The sequence below is a fragment of the Xenopus laevis genome, chromosome 5L (genome assembly GCF_017654675.1).
Source record: "Xenopus laevis strain J_2021 chromosome 5L, Xenopus_laevis_v10.1, whole genome shotgun sequence".
Lineage (NCBI taxonomy): Eukaryota > Metazoa > Chordata > Amphibia > Anura > Pipidae > Xenopus > Xenopus laevis.
In genome coordinates this window covers 58,771,908-58,795,465 of record NC_054379.1, presented here as the reverse complement: position 1 = coordinate 58,795,465, position 23,558 = coordinate 58,771,908, and the positions used below count along the sequence as shown (strand labels likewise).

General features: G+C 39.2%; 1 protein-coding gene across 4 annotated transcripts in view; it reads left to right on the top strand.

Annotated features, from left to right (window-relative positions):
- Window positions 1-22,917, top strand: part of LOC101027285 (lysosomal-trafficking regulator) — a 223,919-nt gene extending 201,002 nt beyond the window's left edge. For 2 of the 4 annotated variants that reach the window (XM_018263118.2, XM_018263117.2), the window contains exons 48-53: window positions 2,262-2,360; window positions 4,026-4,165; window positions 4,247-4,344; window positions 13,909-14,065; window positions 19,213-19,284; window positions 22,502-22,917. In XM_018263118.2, coding sequence (XP_018118607.1) covers window positions 2,262-2,360; window positions 4,026-4,165; window positions 4,247-4,344; window positions 13,909-14,065; window positions 19,213-19,284; window positions 22,502-22,640 — 705 coding nt within the window. In that variant the 3' untranslated portion in view covers window positions 22,641-22,917. The remainder of the gene's footprint in view (window positions 1-2,261; window positions 2,361-4,025; window positions 4,166-4,246; window positions 4,345-13,908; window positions 14,066-19,212; window positions 19,285-22,501) is intronic. The other 2 variants (XM_018263120.2, XM_018263119.2) reach the window with 1 other exon arrangement.
- The last annotated feature ends 641 nt before the right edge of the window (window positions 22,918-23,558 follow it).

Sequence of the window (23,558 nt, the reverse complement as noted above, 5' to 3'; positions counted from 1 at the left end):
AATTTTTTTTTTTTTAAAAACATTGGTGGCAGGGGCCCCCTGTTAAAAAAAACTTGGGGCCCCAACAAAAAAAATGTAAAAAAACTAAAAAATAAACAAACATTGGTGGCAGGGGCCCCCTTCTAAGTTAAAAACAAATTGGGGCCCCAAAAAAAAATTTGAAAAAAAATTAATTTTTTTTTGAAAAAAAAAAAAAACATTGGCGGCAGGGGCCCCCTTATAAGTTAAAAACAAATTGGGGCCCCAAAAAAAAATTTGAAAAAAAATTAATTTTTTTTTGAAAAAAAAAAAAACATTGGCGGCAGGGGCCCCCTTATAAGTTAAAAACAAATTGGGGCCCCAAAAAAAAAATTTTTTTGAAAAAAAAATTTTTTTGAAAAAAAAAAATGGTGGCAGGGGCCCCCTTACAAGTTAAAAACAAATTGGGGCCCCAAAAAATTTTTTAAAAAAAAAACAATTTTTTTTGAAAAAAAAAAAAACTGGTGGCAGGGGCCCCCTTACAAGTTAAAAAAATTTGGGGCCACCAAAAAGAAAATTAATTTTTTTTTTAAAAAAAAACCCCAAAAAAAACAATGGTGGCAAGGGGCCCCTTACGAGTTAAAAAAAAATTGGGGCCCCAAAAACAAAAGTTTTAAAAAAAAGATTGGTGGCAGGGGCCTATAGAATATTAAAATAATACATTGGTGGCCAGGGGATTAAAAAAAAAAAAAAACACAAACTGGTGTTCAGTAGAATTGAACTCATGGCTTCAGTACTTCAACTTCGCCTCCTTTCGTGACTTCGGGTCTTTTCACCGCTTCAGGACTTCGGCTTCGGCTGTTTTCGTGACTTCGGGTCTTTGCGCTGCTTCAGGACTTCGGCTGTTTTCGTGACTTCGGGTCTTTTCGGCTCTTCGTGACTTCGGGACTTCGGCTTTTTCCGTGACTTCGGGTCTTTTCGTCGCATCGGCTTCGGCTTTTCGGCACTTCCGCATTCGGCACTGAAGAGGCAAGACGTACGGCTCGGGCGCTCGTAAGGGGGGCCCGGATCTTCAAAAAAATGCAGCGTTGCCGGGCCCCCCTTCATGCCCGGGCCCGGTACGCTTGTCCCCCCTGTCCCCCCCTGATGGCGGCCCTGGGTACCAGACTGCCTGACAAAGGACTGAAGATGGAATAATAATAGTTTTTGTATCTGTTATCCAGAAAAGTAATAAATACTAGAAGGCCATTACCCATAGAGTCCATTTTAAGCAAAAAAAAAATTCTTTTTTTTTAACTAATTTCCTTTTACTCTGCATAGATCCATATTACTGACAAACAATCCTGTTGTTTTTTTTAATATTTAAATGAATTTTAGGTAATGGCTTTCCAAAGAGATCCTAAGGTCTGAAACAATCTGAATAACATATCACATACATGGTTTTAGAAGGGCAAAGATCAAAAGCATAAACAAAAACTGTAAAAAATAAAGTAGCTGTTTGGCCAACTGTGAGAAGAAGAACGAAAGCAAATTGGCTTAACTGGGGTTAGGCAAAATTGGGAGTTAGGAAGGTGAGAGAGTAGTACAGTATTGTACTTTGAGGTGCCAGTATATAATCATTATAGTATTCTAAAACAGAGCTAAGCTAAAGTAGGTTTAGGTTTTCTAAAGACTGAAAGACTGGGAGAAAGTCTGATGAATCATGAAAGAGAATTACAGAGAAAGAATGCAGCTTGAAACAGTGGTGATTAGAATACCATTAACTCAGGGGATCTCATTCCCCAGCAATTTCTATTTGCCCCCGGAACAACAGTACCCTAAAAGTACTTCATATAGTCTCCACTGACTGTTTATACAATCAAGTTACTTTTAAAAATACTTTTAAAACTGTGTTTTGTGCATCTCAGAAGTTCAAAAAAATGTTGGCTATATCATCCGTGAATACCGGGTATTAATAGGAAATAGTGTTTTGATTCATTTATAGAAACATATCACTTCTTCATCTTTATTTTTAATTATGGTGGTCCATTAAACTCTAACATTGTCTTACGCAAAGACTAATTTTCCACTTTAGATAATTTTGCTACAGCATCATTGCATCTTTAATAGGGCAAACAAAGAAGGCCTTTGTTAAGTGGAATGGAGAAATGGGCACCACTGCAAAATCAATCAATCATGTTCAGTGTAGATCATGTATCATGCTGATATTCATCATTCTTAGGAAATGTTTAAGCAACTGTATTTTTAGAAGGAAACCCCACTGCAAAGGTATTGTAATGTAAAGTGTTTTATTTTCACTAAAGGTCACAAGCTGTGCATGGGTGCCAGACAGTTGTCAGCTCTTCACAGGAAGCAAATGTGGTGTCATCACAGCATATTTAAATCGTTTCACTAACAGCACGGTATGTGTACAGTGCCTGACCTTTTGTGTCCAGACACACATTTCTTTTTATCTTGTTTTCTTTTTGTCATTGTGTGTATGTATTTGCATATGTATATTTATATAAAATTTATATTCCACCATGATGCATGGAAATTGGGTAGTAATACAAGACTAAAGACCTTCCTGATCACCAGAAGAGTGGATGAAATTTAGGCCAAGTTGATGCCTTGAGCCAGCAGTTCAATAGGGGGCATCGGGAAGTTTTTTTGACTGAATATGGCGTAAAGGGGCTGATTCATTAACTGACTTAGAACATTAAGCCAAAATAATATTTGATACACTGTGGAATCACGTTTTTTAATCTTATACCAAAAGTGATAGTCTGCCATTTTAGATGAAAACAATGGATGGCTGTAGAGGTCAATATGCTCTTTTTTTTCACTATCATATAGATGTACTTGGCATCGCAGCCTTCTTTCTGTCCCCTGTGCAGAGTTGAGTACAGTTGCGCCTATTGACGCAGGAAATGCTGGAGTTTATGCCACCTCCAAACCAGGTGTTAGCTCCAGGTTCCCACACTGGCCTGCGTCCATTGGCACAACACAGTTGCACCAAAAATTGGGTGCACATGTCACACTCTTGCCAAACAGCATGAAATGATGCCAACCAGATTTTTATAGCACAGTTGCATCATGTGCAACTTCCCCTGGCAACTGCAGTGATGCTGAAATTATGGGGAAAATGCTGCATTGTAGGTAAAAACACTTTGCACTCTGTGGTTCAGTAAGTAAACAATCCTTTTTTCTGTATGCCCAAAATTTAGAGCATGACTTTGCATTAATTAAGAGTTCAGAACTATATATATTGTGTGTTTTTCTATTGCTCACTGTTGTCCTAATGAAGCGGTTCCCTAACATTGTAGAGAGCCCAGCCTAAGGGCCTCTTAGAACAAGAATGCTGGAAATTATTATTTGCTGTCCTAGATATTCATGGAAGACCAGTGTAAAAGGCCAGCTTGAAATCATAGATACTGAAAGGGGTGGTTTGCTTCAAAGTTAACGTTTAGTATGTTATAGAATGGCAAACTCTAAGCAACTTTCTGATTGGTCTTCATTATTTTATTTTATAGTTTTTTAATTATTTGCCTTTTTCTTCTAACTCTCTCTCCAGCTTTCAAATGTGGGTCACTGACCCTATCTAAAAAACAAATGCAAATGTAAGCCTACAAATGTATTTATTTGGACCCTAGCAACCAGATTCCTGAAGTTGCAAATTGGAGAACTGCTGAATAAAAAGCTAAATAACTCAAAATTCACAAATAATAATAAATGAAAACCATTCGCAAGTTGTCTCAGAATATCACTCTGTACATCATACTAAAAAGTAACTCAAAGTTGAAAAACCCCTTTAAGCTGGTTCTTATTGGCAGCTACAAGAAGCCAATAATACCATGGCATATACAGAAAATAAACTACTGTTTTGCACAATACCTTACAGCTGTGCTGATTCATTTTTTCCAGTTATTTATCTGAATGCCAGATTTTATAAAAATCCTAATCTTGTATATACTGTGGGGGCCATAATATCCTTAAAGCCCTCAGATCCTCTGGCCTTCATGTGGACAGGCCTTGCCTTAATATATATCGTATTTACTCATTACATATCTGTTGCTTTTGCCTTACAGCCTTTGGAAATTGAAGTAGAATCACAAGCCCACTTGTATGGACATACTGCAGAAATAACCAGTCTCTTTGTTTGCAAACCCTACAGTATATTGATTAGTGTAAGCAAAGATGGAACATGCATTATATGGGACTTGAACAGGTATGTAGTGTCGAAACCTCTGTATAAAAAATACAGAATTTTAACGTTGTTACTAAAATATAATTTTGGTTTATTTTTAAGGTTATGCTACGTACAAAGCCTTACAGGCCACAAAAGTCCAGTCACAGCAGTCTCTGCAAGTGAAACAACAGGTGATATTGCCACAGTTTGTGATTCAGGTAAACAGCTTTGCACATGGCAATAGTCATATGGGATTCTACTCAAATCTGGGCATGTTTTGCCTTCATTGATTTGTTGAGGTTGTTTTGTAAGAACAGGACAGGTGAACAGACAGAAAAATATGCACAAACACATAGTGCTACTGTTCTAAAATGCACAGTAACATTTTCCAGTAATTGATTTTCTTTACATCAGTAGAAACAGCCATGCTTGGTCTTTTAAGAATATTTTCATGCAAAGAATCTAAATGAAATAGTTGCCACTAATGGTCAAAACTGCACTGGTCAGGTTAATGTCCCTCAATAGCAAAGTAATATTCATAGACTATGAGGATGGTTCATTGTGCCTCAACATTTTTTTTATCATCTTCACTGCACTGTGTAAAAAATATAAGGTTTTTCTGACTTTCAAAACTTTAAATTTACTAGTTGTTTCAGCTCAGAACCCCATACCCCTTGCAATTTGTAGGTGGGATTGACTATTCCAAGGACACCAAGTGTTGTTGATGCTGGTCTCTAACTTCCCATAGAGCAGAATGGTATTTGACTGCTTCAAGTAGTCTTGGTGATGGCACACAACAATCTGTAAATCTGCTCTACTGCAGGCGAAAATGCTTTCCCACTGGCAACTTAGGTGCTGTTTAGTAGTCTGAAGTTGCCATGCAAGACAATTTGGGCCAGAGCAAGAAGCACGTGAGTAGGGTTGCCATCCGTCCGGTTGGTTTTTGTAAGGGCTGCCCATGTCAAAATCATTTGTTTGGTTTTCAAAGTTAGGAAAACTGGTTATTGTTCTTCTAGACTGACATGACGATTGGGCAGTTGACGATTGCCACATCATAGCCCTGCCCTATGATGTCAGCAGTCCACCCACAAAATCCTTGGTCCACCCCATGACATCACTGGCATGCCCCCTGCCTGGGCAGTGGCATCCCTACATGTGACATGTATGTTTTCCCAACAGCTATTTCTATTACTGCTGGTGGGAAAGCTCACCTGTTGTAGTGCAGATTTACTGCGGGTGACTTATTTTGTATGCCACAGCCCTAACAGTTTCGGATTAATTGGTTGCATATTTTGTGTATTATAATTGTGTCAAATTATTAAAATCCTTTCCTGATGCTCCGGAAAATGTTTAATGAGGAAAAATATCAAACTGCTGGGAATGCTATTGGATACATTTTAAAATAATCAGGATAACTTACTTAGAATGTAGGGCAAATATAGAGCATGTACAGATATATCTTTCATTGATGATAGACTAGAATGTAGCTATTTTTTTCTATGTGGCATGTTTATAAATGTTGTAACAGTAAGTGATTATATATTATTCATAACATCCGTACTGGTCACATGCCTTCCTTTTATTTGTTGTTTCATGAACCGTATTGTCCTTGAATTATACAGTGGTTTTATAGAGTAGTGTGTATTAACTATTTAATTACAATTGCATTTGTAGATGGTTGTTGACCATGAGGGCAGTGAGCCTGTGGAATGCACTGCCTGGTTGAGATGGCAGGTTCCCTGGATACTTTTAAAAGGGTATTGGTAATATTATTGGAAGGGAAGAAATATCTAGGGATACATGTAGTTAGTTAGTTAGTGAGTGTGTGTTTGTATGCATGTGTATGTGCTGAATCAACTAGCAGTTAGACAGTTTTCATAAAGATTGATTGACGTGTCTTTTTCTAAACTATTATGTTACTAGGGTGTTGACGGAATAATAGAAATACTTTACAGATCAAATATCTAAAAGGAATTAGAGCTACCTTTAGTCTTAATAATGGTGACTAGAGTGGCCATGGAAGGCATTAGAATTTTCCTGTTATTCATGAATTTGCATGTGGGCATTCGCTTCTTGAAAACAGCGTGTGGGCATGCAGGCACTCAAGGATTTCCACAGGGGTCACAAAGTAAAAACAAGTCTTCAAAGAATTCAAAGCTACATTAAAAAGTTAACATCTCCATAAACCCAACATTAGCTTCTTGCAATGTAAGAACATCATGAATAGAAAGTGTTGCACCGGATTCTTTAAAATTGAGTTTAATATTCCATGGAAGCAGACCCTGCAATACTATATATATATATATATATATATATATATATATATATATATATATATATATCTATATATCTATATATCTATATATATATATATATATATATATATATATAACTTTTCAAGATGGACCAGCACTCCAGTTTGTTCAATCAAACGTGAATATTTATTTGAATAGTCACTCTCGTGTCCAACGTTTTCGTCACCCACCCTCCTTTCCTGCCGCTTGTGTTTTAAAATGGTTGGTGTTATTCTTGCTTGTAGACTTTGAGAAAGGCTAGGGTTCTAGCCAAAACGTTAGTATCTTTTTTGTTTAAATAAGCACTTTTTTTTTGTTCACAAGTCCTGTGAGTTTGAGCTTCCATTAAGCCTACATACCATTTTTTAAGCTTGGCACCCTGGCGCCTTATTCCTCTATATGTGCTGTGCCGGCAGCCTAGAAATATATATAACATGGAGGAGCACTCAAAAAACAAAAACACAGCATGCCTGGGTGCAGGTAAACTGTGTACAAAATAGCAGGGGAAAATACCGCACTCAACAGGCTCAGTTAGAGTAACTGATTTTAATAGAAAAACAAAAGAAAGTCCAATGTTTCGATCACATCATAGTGATCTTCCTCAGGGGAAAAAAACTAACAAGTGTTACAAACCCTTAAGAACCCTCCCCCTGTGCAAAACATGGCACCAAAAACAGGAATCCAATTAATTACCATAGAAACCCAAATTGAGAGTAAAAAAAAAAACTAAAGAAAACCAGCCTAACAAAAAATAGTAAAAGTAAATGAAAGCAAGCGATAACTGTAGATGCAGCAAGTTATGAAAAATCATTAAAGTCAAGCTGCTGTTGTTGGATTATTCATAGCATAATACAAAGAAACAAATAGTTCTTTCATTGAATTTAGGAAGCCTGACCCCTAGTGGCCACAAAGTTTGTTACTTCATTCCCTGTTTTTCTTGCACTGTCTTTAGCTATATGTGATAAGGGGCCTCTAATCTCAGAGCCTCACACAGTTCTGTCACTTTTATTCGGTGGTGCAGTCCACTCTGGGCATTCTTGATAGTATAGCATAAATACACGTAAAAAAACAAAACTTGGTTAACACACGGTTAACAACATAACCTTACAAATACTATATATACAAAAGATAAAAATATTTATATATATATATATATATATATATATATATATATATATATATATATATATATATATATAATGTATCATCGCTCCTAGTAATAAACTCGTGAAAGAACCAATGTATCTCATAAAAAACATGAGACTTCCCACTCTTTGTTCATGCCCCCATAAATTTCAGTAGTTTTAAGATGGTAAATCCAAAAGGCTTCTCTCATCAAAAGTTTCTGATCTCTATCACCCTTCCATATGTCAAATTGAGGTTCATCTATAATTTGGAACTGTATCCTCATATCCCCATCGTGTTTCTCCATTATATGATAAGCTACAGCCGATTTATACTCTTTCCTATTAAGGGACGAAACGTGTTCCAAAATGCGTGTTCCTACTTTCCTAATCATTTTTTTCCACATATTGTGCACCACAGGCACATGTAACAAGGTATATAACCCCAGTTGAAACACAATAATAATATTTTTTTATCTCATAACTTTTCCCTGTATAGGTAGCCTTAAAGTCTTTAGATACTTTAAGCAAACTACTACATGTCTTACACCTTGACCTTCCACATCTATAGTTACCTTTGGCTTTGAGCCATAGGTTTGGAGATATATAAACTCCTTGAAACACATGACGCGATGTTTCTGTTTTTCCTGAATACAAAAGAAGGATTATTGTCAAGAACTCAGTACCCCCCAATATTTCCTAATGCTATCCTGAACAGGACGGGCCCCCCTGACCCAACTAACCTCAACCTGCTATGCAATATCTAGTTAATCCTAGATGCCTCACTTGGATCTTTGGTTATCCCCAAGGAACTGCATTAACTACTTTTTCTTTGTATTATGCTATGAATAATCCAACAGTAGCTTGATTTTAATGATTTTCCATAACTTGCTGCATCTACAGTTATCGCTTGCTTTTCATTTTATTTACTTTTACTATTTTTTGTTAGGCTGGTTTTCTTTCGTTTTTTTTTTACTTCCAATTTGGGTTTCTATGGTAATTAATTGGATTCCTGTTTTTGGTGCCATGTTTTGCACAGTGGGAGGGTTCGTAAGGGTTTGCACTGCTTACACTTTTGTTTTTTTTTCCCTGAGGAAGATCACTATGATGTGATCGAAATGTTGGACTTTTCTTTTGTTTTTCTATTAAAATCAGTTACTCTGGGGGGGCGGAGCCGCATGCCGAACCGGTAAGCCGCACAGCAGAGGAGCTCCGCTTATCAATTATCCTGTGCAGCCCATAACTGACCCGAAAGCCCGTGAATAAGTGGCCCGAACAACTCGCTGGACACCGCAGCACCCACGGTAATACAGATTAAGTGGAATACGCAATGCAGCCAGCGGGTGCGCTCCGATACGGCTTCTAAACTAGAGCAGTACGCCAGAGGCACCAAGCAAGATGGCACCCGCACTTCCTCCACTTCCTCCCCTTCTCCGGAGAAGCAAGCCTCAAAGGGTACTGCCATTGCAGATAGCGCAGGCTCCCCGTTAGCGCATAAGTCGGCGCCAAGACCTGCGGCGGGTAAAGGCAACCCGAGACCGCACACAGAGGCCGCGCTGGAGCATGAGGTACAGGCTAATGGCGCACATCAAAATGGCGGCCACGCCTCCCCTTCTAAGCAGCAACATTCACACGACTCGGAGAAAGGGGAACAGAGCAACACGGAACCCACCATGCAGGATGTGCTTGCTGCCATATCTTCCTGCCAATCTTCACTGACAGCAGCCCTTACCAACAAGATAGAGGAAGTGAAGGTGGAAATCTCACTGCTTAAGCATGATGTCCAGAACATCCGAGAAAGAAAAAGAACAAGAGCCATGGAGGAGCGGGTGGGGGCTGTGGAGGATCGTACTGCTCCCTTGCCTAATGAGAACACCCAGCTACACAAATTGCTGAAACAGGCATCTGATCGCATGGAAGATATGGAAAATCGTCAAAGGAGTGGTAGGCTTACCAGAAAAAAGTAAGGGTCAGACTCCTGAACTCTTTGCTGAGCAATGGATGAAAGAGATGCTGGGAGCTGAGATATTCTCACAACAATTCGTGGCAGAAAGAGCCCATAGGGTACCTACAAGAGCCCTGCTTCCTGGAGCCCCTCCAAGACCTTTCCTTATAAAACTGCTGAACTACCGCGACAGGGACACGGCACTGAAAGCTGCAAGAACCAAAGGTGATATATACTACCAAGGAGCTTGAGTGTCATTTTATCCGGATTATTCAGCTGCCCTGCAACGCCAACGTAATACCTTTGTTGGAGTTAAGAGATGCCTTCGAGACATGGGGATTCCCTACTACAGCATGATCTTCCTGGCCAAGCTGCGGATTACAGATGGAGGCAGAGTGCAGCTCTTTGATCATCCAGGCAATGTCCAAAATTGGTTGGACGCCCATCCTAGGGCCCAGCAGCGGAGCCCGCCCAGGCCGCACAATAGCCCTTCTCGTCAACCATGATGGAACAAAGGCCCATCCAGAACAGAGGGTGCCGTGAGTAAATTGCTTTTGGTATTCCCAGTGCCTGGAACTGATTAGCCCCACACTACTTGGAGACAGTCCCCTGTTAGTTTTTCCTGTCCGGGACATTTGGGGCCTCTAGGGGTCTCTCACACCCCAACATATTATGCCTAAGATGACCACTACCCCTTTCTATATGCTACCATCACCCAAGGGTCAGTACATTGTACATCAAGAAGCAAATCTCTGACTGCTGATTACTCTGCTCTGATACGTTTAAAAAGGCCCTTTGAGATTTAAAAAAGGGAATTTGATAATACAGTTTCACGGGACTTGGTGAATACTGATGGACTAGTTACTGGTTACAGTTATGAGCTCTCACTCTATAAAGTTATTCTGGGAATGATGTATCTCCTATTCTGTTTGTGGAGGATACCGGGTGGTTTGTCTTAACCCCTTTCATTTGCCAAAGTGGAACCAGATGCAGCTGAATACCAAAGTGATGGGAGAAGTGGGTGACCTCCTCCTTCTCAAGTGTATCTCTTTTCTTGTACATGGCAATGGCGGTACAACTTAAATTCAATCTCTTGTCCTGGAACATTAGGGGTGTGAATGACAAAGTCAAGAGGTCAGTGATACTAAGCCAGTTTAGGAAATCGGGGGCACACATTATCATGTTACAGGAGACTCACTTGGTGGGACAAAGTGTGAGGGCCCTAAAGAGACACTGGGTCTCAAATATATACCACACGGAGTACTCCACATACTCTAGAGGAGTGGCCATAATAGTGAGGAAATCCCTCAGTTTTAAATTCAATAAAGTAATAACGGATAGACTGGGAAAATATTTGATCCTTAAAGGCCAAGTGAACGGCGACACGTATATATTTATCAATGTGTATCTTCCACCCCCAGCTGACATACAAACTCTTAATGAGATCCTACAAAAGGTAGCAACACTGGGCAGCTTCCCCACGATCTGGGCAGGGGACTTTATCCAATTCAGGGTCTGGGACCATGTTAGACTCCGTCCCATAATAAGTGACTCCAGAGCTCTAACGCATTGGTTGGACGCAACCGGCCTCACTGATGCGTGGAGATGGAAAAATCCCCAAAGGCAACAGTTCTCTTGTTACACCACTTCCTCTTCAGCATTGTCCAGAATAGATCTTATACTGGTTACTACAGACTTACTTAACTTTAGAGGGACGAGATAGCTACTGCTTCGTTATGGAGGCTCTCCCATAAGTGGATCTCTAACCCTAAAGTAGCAGAAGGATACGCCCCATTATTAGAAAGTTATTGGCGGAAAACCCAGGGACTGCCCCGGATAATATCTCCCACTCCAAGTCACTTCCAGAGTCCTGTTATATGGCCCATATAGTCCTGATACCAAAAGAGGGGAAACCGCCAGAATGCTGTGAATCCTATCGTCCCATGTCATTGCTCAACTGTGATGCAAAAATATTTGCGAAGGTCCTAGCTAATGGGGTAAAAAGAGTAACTACTGAATTAGTGCACCCGGACCAAACTGTTTTCATGCCAAGCAAGGCTACAGATATCAATATTCGGATGCTGTATAACAACCTGGCTCTAGACCACAGTAACAAGGGCAGTAGAATAGTGGTGTCTATTGACACGGCAAAAGCATTTGACACTATATCAGGGGCTTATCTATGGGAGGTTTTGACTAAATTTGGTTTTGGCCAACGCTTTTTTGACTGGGTCCAGGCCCTGTACTTTAGGCTAAGGTGCTGGTGAATGGTTTGCTGTCAGATGAGGTGCAGCTGGGGAGGGGGACAAGACAGGGGTGCCCTCTCTCCCCACTACTGTTTGCCCTAGCCATAGAGCCTTTGGCGACAAGAATTAGGTACTCCCCAGACATAGAAGGTCTGAAAATTGGCAGAATTGTGGAGAAATTATCTTTATATGCCGATTATATGCTTCTCTATTTGGCTAACCCCTGCAGGGCCTTAACTAAGGCTTTGGAGAACAGAGAGCAGACTTTAAAAAATTTGAGGAGCATAATTTAACCCCGGTAGTCAAGTCTTTAAGTGCAAAAACAGAGGTCTGGCAGAATTTACCTCTCTCACTCCCTGGCAGGATTAACTTATTTAAAATGGTTTTCCTCCCCAAGTTTATATATTTATTTCAAAATTCCCCAACAATACCCCGGAATCAATGGTTTAAGTATGTTGATTCCATTCTACGTAAATTTCTCTGGGCGGGAGAACATCCACGGATGGGCTTTAGAACCCTACAGGCACCCACATCCGGTGGGGGCCTAGCTTTGCCCAATCTTAGGTCATATTTTTTAGCGAGCCAACTTACCTATGCGCATTGGTGGACTACTCCTCAGTCCGACAACCCTTCCACTATGCTTGAGGCTGTGACAATGGGTTCGTTAGAGGCTCTGGCTAAATTACTTTATAGAGGATCCTCCTCGCAGTGCTCAATTACTACACCAATGGCCACTGTAGTGGAAGTGTTCCAAAAAGCACTGAAGATCGCCCATAAGGCAAGACCTGTGTGGTCCTGTGGTCCTGTTGGACGCCTCTTTCGGGGAACAGAGATCTCCCACACTTAAGGAATCTGCCGGATGTCAGCTGCTGGGCCAGTCGGGGGGTTAAAACCTTGAATGATATTGTAGAAAATGGGGAATTGCAGCAGTTCCAGAGCCTCCAAGGCACTTACCACAGTCCATTTTCCGATACCTTCAGCTCAGGCATGCCTTTATAACCCAATTTCCTAATAGACCAATTGCAATGGTCGCAACTACTTTAGAGGTCTATTTGAGAAAGGAGGACCTACGGAAACCTACTTCCCGGTTTTATGTCATACTGGAACAGGCTGGCCCGGATCCTCTACAAAAAATGAGGGATAAATGGGCTAGAGATATTCCAGGCCTGGAGGATGAGATGTGGACAGATGCGCTGAGACAGGTCCCAGATATTACCTTATCGGTTAGAGACAGGTATATCCAAACTAAGTTTCTGAACAGAGTATACCTTACACCGTGTAGACTAGCGAAAATATATCCTATGGTTTCAGACCAATGCAATAAATGTAACCAGGAGGTAGGCACAGTTATGCATGTATTTTGGGAATGCCCGAGGATTCAATGGTTCTGGGAAGGGGTTCGGCAACACACCTCTCTAGTCTTGGATGTCCCAAGTTTTAGAACCCCGTTGGTCTGTCTCCTGGGTGTTATGGACGATCTGGGTTTGAAATCTATAGTCAAACTTTGCTACCTACAGCTTTTATACTATGCAAAAAAATCTATCCTCTTGCACTGGAAATCAGTGGACCCCCCGACTGTTGCCTTCTGGAGGAGAAAGGTTAACAGTATCCTTCCTTACCAGAAAATGTTTTATGTAACAAGGGGATGCCCCAAGAAGTTCGAGGGCATTTGGGGAGCTTGGTTGGAGTATGAAGAGGCTCACTAAGATTGTGTTGAATATGTGACGGTATTCTGACTGCTGGTTCTGCTTCCAATATGTATGTCTTCTTATTGTTTTCATGTCTGTGTTTGTATGTTTTGTTTTGAAAATGCAAAAATAAAAACTTTAAAAAAAAAAAAACAGTTACTCTAAGGGCAGGTCTCCACAGACGATTCCACCGCGCAGGCGTCACGTCGGATACGACGGAAGTAAGGTAAGTAATGCTATTGTCGGATCATGTCACAGCATTGATGCGACACAACTGTCTGATGCAGACGCCACACGCTGCGTCTGCATCCGACATCCTGTAGGGAATCAAAACGTTGGTTCACCAATAAACCTTGAATGATGCGACTTTCTGCCTAAGCCTGATTTGACATTTTTAATACTCTGTTAAAAAATTTAAAACTGGAATTAGGAATGCAGACTGATTTAATATCTTTTATGATAATAATAGAAAGTTTATTTTTCAGTTGGCGGTGGCAGTGATCTGAGACTATGGACAGTAAACGGTGACCTTATTGGACATGTCCATTGTAGAGAAATCATTTGCTCTGTGGCTTTTTCTAATCAACCCGAGGGAGTATCTGTCAACGTCATTGCTGGGGGCCTGGAAAACGGGATTGTACGGTATGAAATCTTTCACTGTTCCTGCTATTAATGGTTTTAGGTTAAGCTGCCTGTAATCATATAATTCAGCCAGGGGTATGAGAAATCCTACTGCAAGTGATCTACCACACTCTTGAATGGACAGATTATTATTTGGTAATTGGCCTAGAACCTGAGCACTTGGATTGTGGTAGGGGGGGGGGGGATTGATAATATGAGTTCCCTTTTGCCAATTACCGCCTGTCTTCACCAATAGAGTTTTCAATCCTGACATATCATTTATATTTACTGTATAATATTATATATTTTTTTGTGGAAACACAAATTTTTTTATATAATCATTACCACAACTGTTATGCTGCCAATATCAATGTCATATAAAGGAATACTAAAAACTCTGATACATTGCTTCTTTATCTACTGTTTTCATTTGTGGATTGGTACAAAAGGAACTACATTAACATATAAGCCTCTATATCTTTTAACTATTTTTTTTTCAATATGTTCAAAAATTATAATAATGAATTCAAATGACTAATAATTTCTATAATTGCGAACACACCAAACCTAGACGGTAAGGGTACATACTGTACTTCTCACTAGCTTCTGTCCCAGTTCCGTCAGTATGGCTGGGCTGCGTGCTACTATAGAGCAATGAGTTATTACCTTATAAAACATCAGCAGGTTCTCTGCCGCTGTGGGAACACTGGAATTACCGCCACCTAGGTTTCAGTAGCTCTAAGGTTTCCCTGTGTCAATAGATGCATTTGCGTATTTTGAGTATTTGTGTATTTGTGCATCAAAATGTGCGCAATTACGAAATGCTTAAATAAACCCTGTAGGAAAATAATGATCATGATACATTTTTAGCACAGTAAAATCAAATTGACCTATAAAAGAAAGACTCTAAAGATATTTAGCTTAATTGGGGCCTAGTTAAAAAATCTACTGTGATGGAAATTCCATTTATCATTAAGTTTATGTATTGCCAGCTGCAGAATCTGAAACATTTTAGTTACGTTGGCAAAAATACTAAGTAGCAGGCATATAGAATCATACGTTACATTTCTGGAGAATCACAAATTCGAATATCCATATATATATATATATATATATATATATATATATATATATATATATATATATATATATATATATATATATATATATATAATCTTCACCAAAGAAGCCGCACAGCACAGGACTTATTGAAAATAGTGCGTTTATTAGAAAATCTAACGTTTCGGCTGCAACACCAGCCTTTGACAAAGGCTGGTGTTGCAGCCGAAACGTTAGATTTTCTAATAAACGCACTATTTTCAATAAGTCCTGTGCTGTGCGGCTTCTTTGGTGAAGATTGTATGCGGCTTTTGCGAGGCATGCACCCAGGCTACGTGACGACTGCTTATCGTGAGTGCTGGGATTTTGGGGAAGTATATATATATATATATATATATATATATATATATATATATATATATATATATATATATATATATAATTTTTTTTTTTTTTTTTTGTGTGGAAATCACACAGTAAAGCAAAAGCAAGGTTTCTTAAAAACCCAACATGCCCGTGGTCACTGTGACCTTTCCCAAGGAATACCCTTTCTGGTATCCTGAAATGTTAGGCAGGGCCAGGGAGGCAGCTTTGGGCGACCCTCGGGTGCCTATATAATAGATTTATTTAAGAAAATTAAAAATCCCCCCAGCCGCCGCTGGAGAGTTCCTGCATAGATCCGGCAATGGAGCTTTGGAGGTGACAGGTAAGCAATGCAGCATAGAAGTGACATTAACCACAGCAGGACATGACATGCACACTGTGTGTGCAAATTGGGGGGTGCATTTAGGTCCAGTCCTAGGGTGGCACAGGGCCTAAATACAGCGCTGAACCTGAGGAGTTCTATACTGTGATGTTGTATTGCAGAGTGCTCCTTTCACTAAAAAATAGTTTTGAAATATATTGTTAAATACAGTATGTCTAATAAAACTCTAAAATCAATGTCACACAGGTAATTTTTTCAACCATTTAATATCACTTTGCAAAGGTGAAAAGACATCTGAAAATACTTTGTATTGTGTCGCCATGTTGAAGTTTTTCCATTCGCATCAAAATATTAGCAATAGGAATGGTTTGGACACGGATTCCCATATCCTGCAATACAAAGATATTTTTGGGTGTGCCTGCAAAGGTATTTGTATATTTTTTACATACGGCCCCTAATTTACACATATTAAGAAGATTATGAAAAATAATCTGTATATCTTCCAGACCATTGCTGTCCAACTTCTGTGCTACAGAGGGACGGAATTTTTCTGGTCTACATGGTGGAGGGCCGATAATGGAAGCCACTGCCTGTTTTAGTCCACACCCACTTTAAACCATACCCATGTCACCACATAACCATGTCCACCTTAATAGTGCACCAAAAACACAAATGGTTGGTGCTCACTGCAGGGATATCACTCATATGTGAAAAAAGTTAAGTCATATTAAGACATACCCTTGAATCCATATACCTCCTCCTCCCCTGTTGATAACACATTACCCCCCAGCACATGATTAAACACCTTAGGGGCCCCTAACAATAATTTTCAAATGCTAACAACCCCCCAGAACAAATACCATGCTTATGTTTCACAGGCAGAGCAGGGTACACACAGGGAGCATAGGGAAGGCAGAGGGAGTATGGCACACCCAAGGACAATAGGGCAGTCAGAGTTTGGCACACCCAGGGAGCATGGGGCAGGCAGAGCATGGCACACACAGGGAGCATAGGGCAGAACAGAGCAAGAGACAGGGAAACTCATCAGGACCACTCTAATATTTACTACATACAGTGATACAGTGCTGGTGCCCCATTACATTTTGAATAAAATGTGAACAAGTGAATAATGTGGGCAGTTTCAATCTGGGTCTCAGGTGTGAACAGTACAGGTCTTTAGGATGTGAACAATAGAGGTGGCACAGGTGTGAACAATGCTGGGGGGATTACATGTGTGAACAATACAGGGGATTACAGTTTGAATTTGAGTTTTAAACAATGCAGGGGCCAGTTAATGTCTGTAGTGATACCTATTAAAATTTACACATGGTACAATATCCTGAAAGATTTTGTCAATTTGTCACTAGGAAATGTAAAACTTTAGGCAGTCTACTTGCCCCTAGTTTTAATAACCTCTGCTGAAACCTCCAAAACTCCCACCTAGCTGGCATATAATAGCATGCATAAATGTGGCTCTACTAGTTTCATGTGTAATCGTGTAAAGGTTTTTACATCAACGGTAACCAATAAAAGTTATTACATCAGACAATACATCAATTGCAATTCTAAGAACCTTTATTTATCCAACATGCACAAAATGTGGGAAACAGTATATAGGCCAAACAGCCAGGGCATTGAAAGATTGCATGCGTGAGCACATACTTGATATCAAGTGGAACAGAGGTACCAACATTTTTCAGCATTTTCTGAGGGAAATATAAACTTCCTCTCAGTGATAGGTATAGAAAGGGTCAGTCTGGGTTCCAGACAGGGGCACTACTGCCAAGAGGAGAATTGAGAAACTCGCCTCAGATGGCAGTAGCCCCCAAGTTACCGGGACGGCAAACAGCCGCTCCTGGTAACTTTAAAGGAACAGTTCAGTATAAAAATAACAACTGGTTAAATAGACTGTACAAAATACAAAATGTTTTCAATATAGTTAGTTAGCCAAACATGTAATATAGAAAGGCTGGAGTGAATGGATGTCTAACATAATAGGCAGAACACTACTTCCTGCTTTTCAGCTTCCTTGCTTTCCACTAATTTGTTACCAGGCAGTAACCAATCAGTGACTTGAGGGGGGGGGGCAAATTGGTCATAACTGTTTGCTTTTGAATCTGAGTTGCATGCTAAGGATCAGTTGCAAATTCACTGAACAGTTATGTCCCATGTGGCCCCCCCCTTCAAGTCTCTGACTAACTCAGAGTTAGAGATGAAAAGTAGGAAGTAATCACTCCAGCCTTTATACATTACATTACTAACTATATTAGATTATTTTTTATTTTGCACAGCCTATCTATTTGCCAAGTTTTTATTTTTACACTGAACTGTTCCTTTAAGAGCCAAATATCTGGTTATTAAACTGGAAATTTGGCTCTACTAGTGCAGAGAGCGCAATTGTGCTTAGGGATAATAGATCCCAGACTTGTGTGTTGTTAAAAATATAAAAGAATGGAGCACTGACTGCTAACTGCTTTCTCAGTTGTCTAGCTATAAAAGAAAGATACCAGTCAACACCACAGAGCGATCCTCTACCGCCTTCCTCTTTCTTTGCGTGGCTGCGCATGCACAGTAGAACGAAAAGTCAAACTTTAACTAAACAGTCGGCTATTTTGTTCAACTGTGCATGCGTCTGCCCCGGGAAATTGAAGAAAGAAGAAGCCGGAAGAGGATCGCTTTGTGGTTATTGCTGGAATAACCCCGGGCCGTTGCAGTTTTCTGCTGATAGAAGCACCGGCCCGGGTTTTCAGATAAGTAAATACAATCATTTGGGGGTGCCTAACCCACAAATGCACAAAGACTTTACTTCTCCTTTAAGGGATATTGCCATCACAGTATTGAAAATAATGTGTTTAATTCTCTACATTTAATTCCCCAAAAAGGCTTATTCATTATAGAGAAGATAGATGACTTTCCTTCTCCTTTAAAAGAGTACTTAGAGACATCGGTGTCCACAAAAAAATTTACGGGGGGGGGCAAGTAAGCTATGGTAGCATCCCACTGAAGATGCAAAAAGAAAAGGTTGTGGGAGCACTCCATGGCTTAATAATAATGGAAGTGCTACTGATCTTACCAAATTAACTACAGACATAGAGAAAAATGGGCGTTGCCAACAAATTTTTGGCGAAACGAAATGGGTCAAATTCACCCATCCCTATAGATAACCTAATTAAGGCTTGATTGGGGTGGGTAGTATAAAAAAATGTTTTTTTGTTGTTGGGAATTAAATTAACAAACAATTTCTTGGAACTAGCTGGAGAAGTCAGGGTGGGGCAACTGCCCCCTTCTGTGGGCACTAATGCTTAGAGAGAACTTCAGAGAGTTCAACAAGATCCAGCAGACATTGCCTTCAAGATGTAGTCTTTGTAAAATGTATTTGTAATTTGATTTTTTTTTTTTAAAGGTTGTGGAGTACCTGGGACTTAAAACCAGTTCGAGAAATTACTTTCCCAAAGTCTAATAAACAAATTGTCAGGTAATTGTTTATATGCCTATTTTGATGATTCATGTTGTTTTATGAAAAATCAGCATCAGTGGAAGTAAAGCTTAACAATGCTAGGGGCTATAGAATGGACTGAACTTTTCAGGCAATAATATGTTAAATGTTTCCGGGGATAAAAAACTGTGCTTAGGAGACCACTTATTCGATTTTAAAATCCACACTCCCTGGGTGGGTGATATTTTACCTGGTAGAATTGTGTATGTAAATTACTGCTGTCCTAAAAAGAAATCCTGCTTAGACAAGACATTTAAAGCAAGTTATAGTGAGGCCATTTATCATTCCTGTCACTTGGCTGCATCTGTTAAAGGAATTTTTCAGTATAAAAACTGGGTAAATGGATAGGCTGTGCAAAATCAATATATATATATATATATATATAAATATAGTTAGTTAGCCAAATATGTAATGTATAAAGGCTGGAGTGACTGGATGTCTAACATAATAGCCAGAACACTACTTCCTGCTTTGCAGCTGTCTTGGTTTACACTGATTGGTTACCAGGCAGTAACCAATCAGTGACTTTAAGGGGGTCCAAATTGGTTATAACAATTTGCTTTTGAATCTGAGCTGCATGCTAAGGATCAATGGCAAACTCACTGAACAGTTATGTCCCATGTGCCCCCCCCCCTTAAAGTCGCTGACTAACTCAGAGTTAGAGAGCTGAAAAGCAGTGTTCTGGCTGTTCTGTTAGACATCCAGTCACTCCAGCCTTTATACATTACATTTTTGGCTAACTAACAAACATTTTTTATTTTGCACATACTATCTATTTACCCAGTTTTTATTTTTATACTGAACTGTTCCTTTAAGGACCAAAACATTAGAACTCTGTTTTCCCAGTGAGTTTGCAATATGAAATTCATTTTAGATTATCAGTCAAGGATGTACTTCAACCTACTGTGTGTAATCAGGAACAAGTCAGTCACAAAATCATGAGTCTGTCTGGTTGGATAACTCAGAAATCAAATCTGGTCCAATTGCAAAGCTTGAACTGATGCTAGTTTGAACTAATGATATGTCATCAACATTTCTTCCATGTTAGTTGACAGGGCAGTCATAGCTGGTATGATTATAGGCACCTTTGTCTTTCTTGCTGCTCTGGTGCAGCAAATATGATTCATCAGTGCCAAATTCATATCAATATTTATTTAATTTTCCATAAAAGCAGTGTTGCCAATGGTAACTGCATAAAATTATTATGGTTATTATGGCCTTTGGTTCAACTGTTTTAGTATAAGTAAGGTGATTTATATGATTCTTTATAGACAGGCCCCAAAAAGAAGGACAAAATAACATCCTGCTTGAGGTGACAGAGTGCTCAAAAGCAGGACTGACATGCCTTAACCAGGATATCTGGAAACCCACACCCTTGCATAACCTTCAAAATATATCCTTGTCAACAGTGTTTAATGATTGGTTATAACTGACGTAGGGAGGCAGATTTATCTAAAGTATCAACATTTTTTTTTTTTTTTAATTTTAAAAACAAACCTTTTCAATGTGTGCTTATTTTTAAAATACTTGAAACTTAAAAATTTATTAGCATAATTACATGAAAAAACAACTCAAATGCAGTGAACTTACATTCTAGCCATCTTTTTTTAATGAGTCTGACAAATTTTAATTTAATCTTGAAAAGTCAAATAGAAAAATAGCTTAATTTTTAATACAACTCCAAGACTTAGGGGCAAATTGACTAAAAGGCAAAGTGACTAACGTTAGCGAAAGAGATAGACCCTAGTGGTACTTTGCTCCCCAACACCTGGGAAATTTGCGCTCTGGCGATTGAACGTAACTGTGCAAATTCACTAAGATGCGGATTTTACTGAAAGTTACCTCTTGCGCCAGACTTGCCTTTGCCACCTCAGACCCGGCGAAGTGCAATAGAGTAGATAGGACTTCCACAAAATTTAGTTGAAAAATTTTCTAAGTCCCAAAAAACGCTGGTGTCTTTTCCTTTTTTCAGGGTGATAGGCTGCAAAAGAGCGTAACCCGCTTCCCCCCTACATTTCCTAACATATGGCACATAAATTATACACTGGGCTCTTGTGAAGGGCAATATAACAACTCTATTTTCTTTTCTTTATTTAATGTTTCCCAGGCTTGTGTGGTGTAATGTATTTGCTGCAACATATACGTCAATTGAACTTTAACTTCCCGCCGTACGCCAATTAGACAATGCTAGTGCAACTTCGCTTTGCTTGGCGCAGTAATGGTAGCGCAACTTTGCCAGTGTTCGGCGCCCTGGACGCAACTTCAGATTTTAGTGAATTAGTGTTGTCCTGGCGAATCTACGCCTGGCGAAGTGTTGCACTGTGAGCGAAGCCGTCGATGGCGAATTTTCGATGGTTAGTAAATAAGCCCCTTAGGCTAAGGCCAGACAGTGCTGAAATCTGCAGGCCGATTTCAGCCCCTACCTGCCGCAAGTTAATTCGCGTCTGGATCCCTTATGTCGGCTCAGACGCAAACACACTCTCGTCCACTGAGTGTGTTCACGCTGGAGCCAACACAAGGGTTTCAGACGCAAATGCCGAATGTTTATATTTTGAGTTTTTATTGCTTTATAAATCTTAAAGATTCAAGTCTTGAAAACTCAAATGAAATTTGCAATTTTTTGCCAAATTCGGATGTTGATAAATCTACCCTTTAGTAATGTGAATTGTGCCCCAAACTTGTGTATTAAAAAAATAAAGTACCTTTTTTATATTATAAAAAAGTAAAAAGGATGTTAGACCTTCAGTCATCAGTTCATCAGTGTTCACCCCAGGGCATTTTTGTCGTACGCATCACCTGGCACTTTTTTGCAGCTGCCCTGCTCTTCCCTGCCTGCACCTCACTTGCTCTAATTAATGAAGACTAAACAGAAGCCAGTAGGACCACACAGTATATTTGCAGTAACACAAGTTTTCCATAAAACTGGTTCTATTACAGTGCATGCTGAGGAGGAAACTAATATGTTTTGTAAGCCCACCCACCAAGACAATTTTTTTTTCTGGGGAGACCACTGTCCTTAATATATATAAAAGCAATTAGCTTCCTAAGTGACTTTTTATTTAAAAATAGGGGGTATGTTATTCCATCTATCTGATGTAGTGTGAGATGCAAGTTGTCATGAATGCATTAATGCATGTAGGGTTTATATGACTGTAAAGTGTAACTGCTAAATGCCACTGGGTGTCTCTTTTTTCAGCCTTACATTTTCCTGTGATGGTCACCATTTATATACAGCCAACAGTGAAGGAACAGTGATCGCTTGGTGTCGCAAGGACCAACAACGTCTAAAATTGCCTATGTTCTATTCATTCCTTAGCAACTATGCAGCTGGCTGATCCATCAATGCACAGTCTGTGTTGCAGTTGTTAATTTATAGCTTTTATCATGGTAGCATTCAAAAGGTATTCATAAATGAAATGTAATTTATTAAGATAAAATGACCAAAAGTGTGAGTCTGATTTCACACATATTGCTGGATATTATAGTCTACTCCTAAATATACACAACTCGGAAAAGTAAAGACATGTCATTTATTTCTAATTTGGTTTTAAAAAAATTAGACGGGTTTATAAAATACTATGCATAAATATATATATATATATATATATATATATATATATATATATATATATATATATATATATATATATATATATATATATATATATATATATATATATATATATATATATATATATACAAAAGTCCAATTAGTTCAGCACACCAACAAAATCGTACACAGTCCTGGTGCTACCCCTAAGCAGCAATATGTAGAAAATCCAAAAATACGGATGCACACAGGTATTTCCAAAATAGTTAAAAAACTTACATTTTATTCAGTACATTTAAAAAAGCAGGTCGACGTTTCGGTCTGTATCTAAGACCATTTTCAAGACCATAAACTGCTTAGTAAAATGTTACAGGTATAAATAATTAAAACCACATAGCACTCATCCAATCACAAACTGTCCAGGATGTCATGTGACAGTTAACTCTATACCCACCAGATTGGGAGGGATAGGGATGGAAAAAAAACCTCATAATGTCAATTCTAGAAGGGAACCGACATTTAAAACATAAGGATGTATGGAACTACAAAATTGTTAATAATGTTACAACTTTAGACAGATAGCAAAATAAGCTTTATAATAAATGTATCAAGTTGAAAAAATCTGCTAACACAAAAGTAACATTATCGCTGACTCAAAAAACACAGAAGGGAACAATGTTCATTAAGTCCATTAGGCTTCATA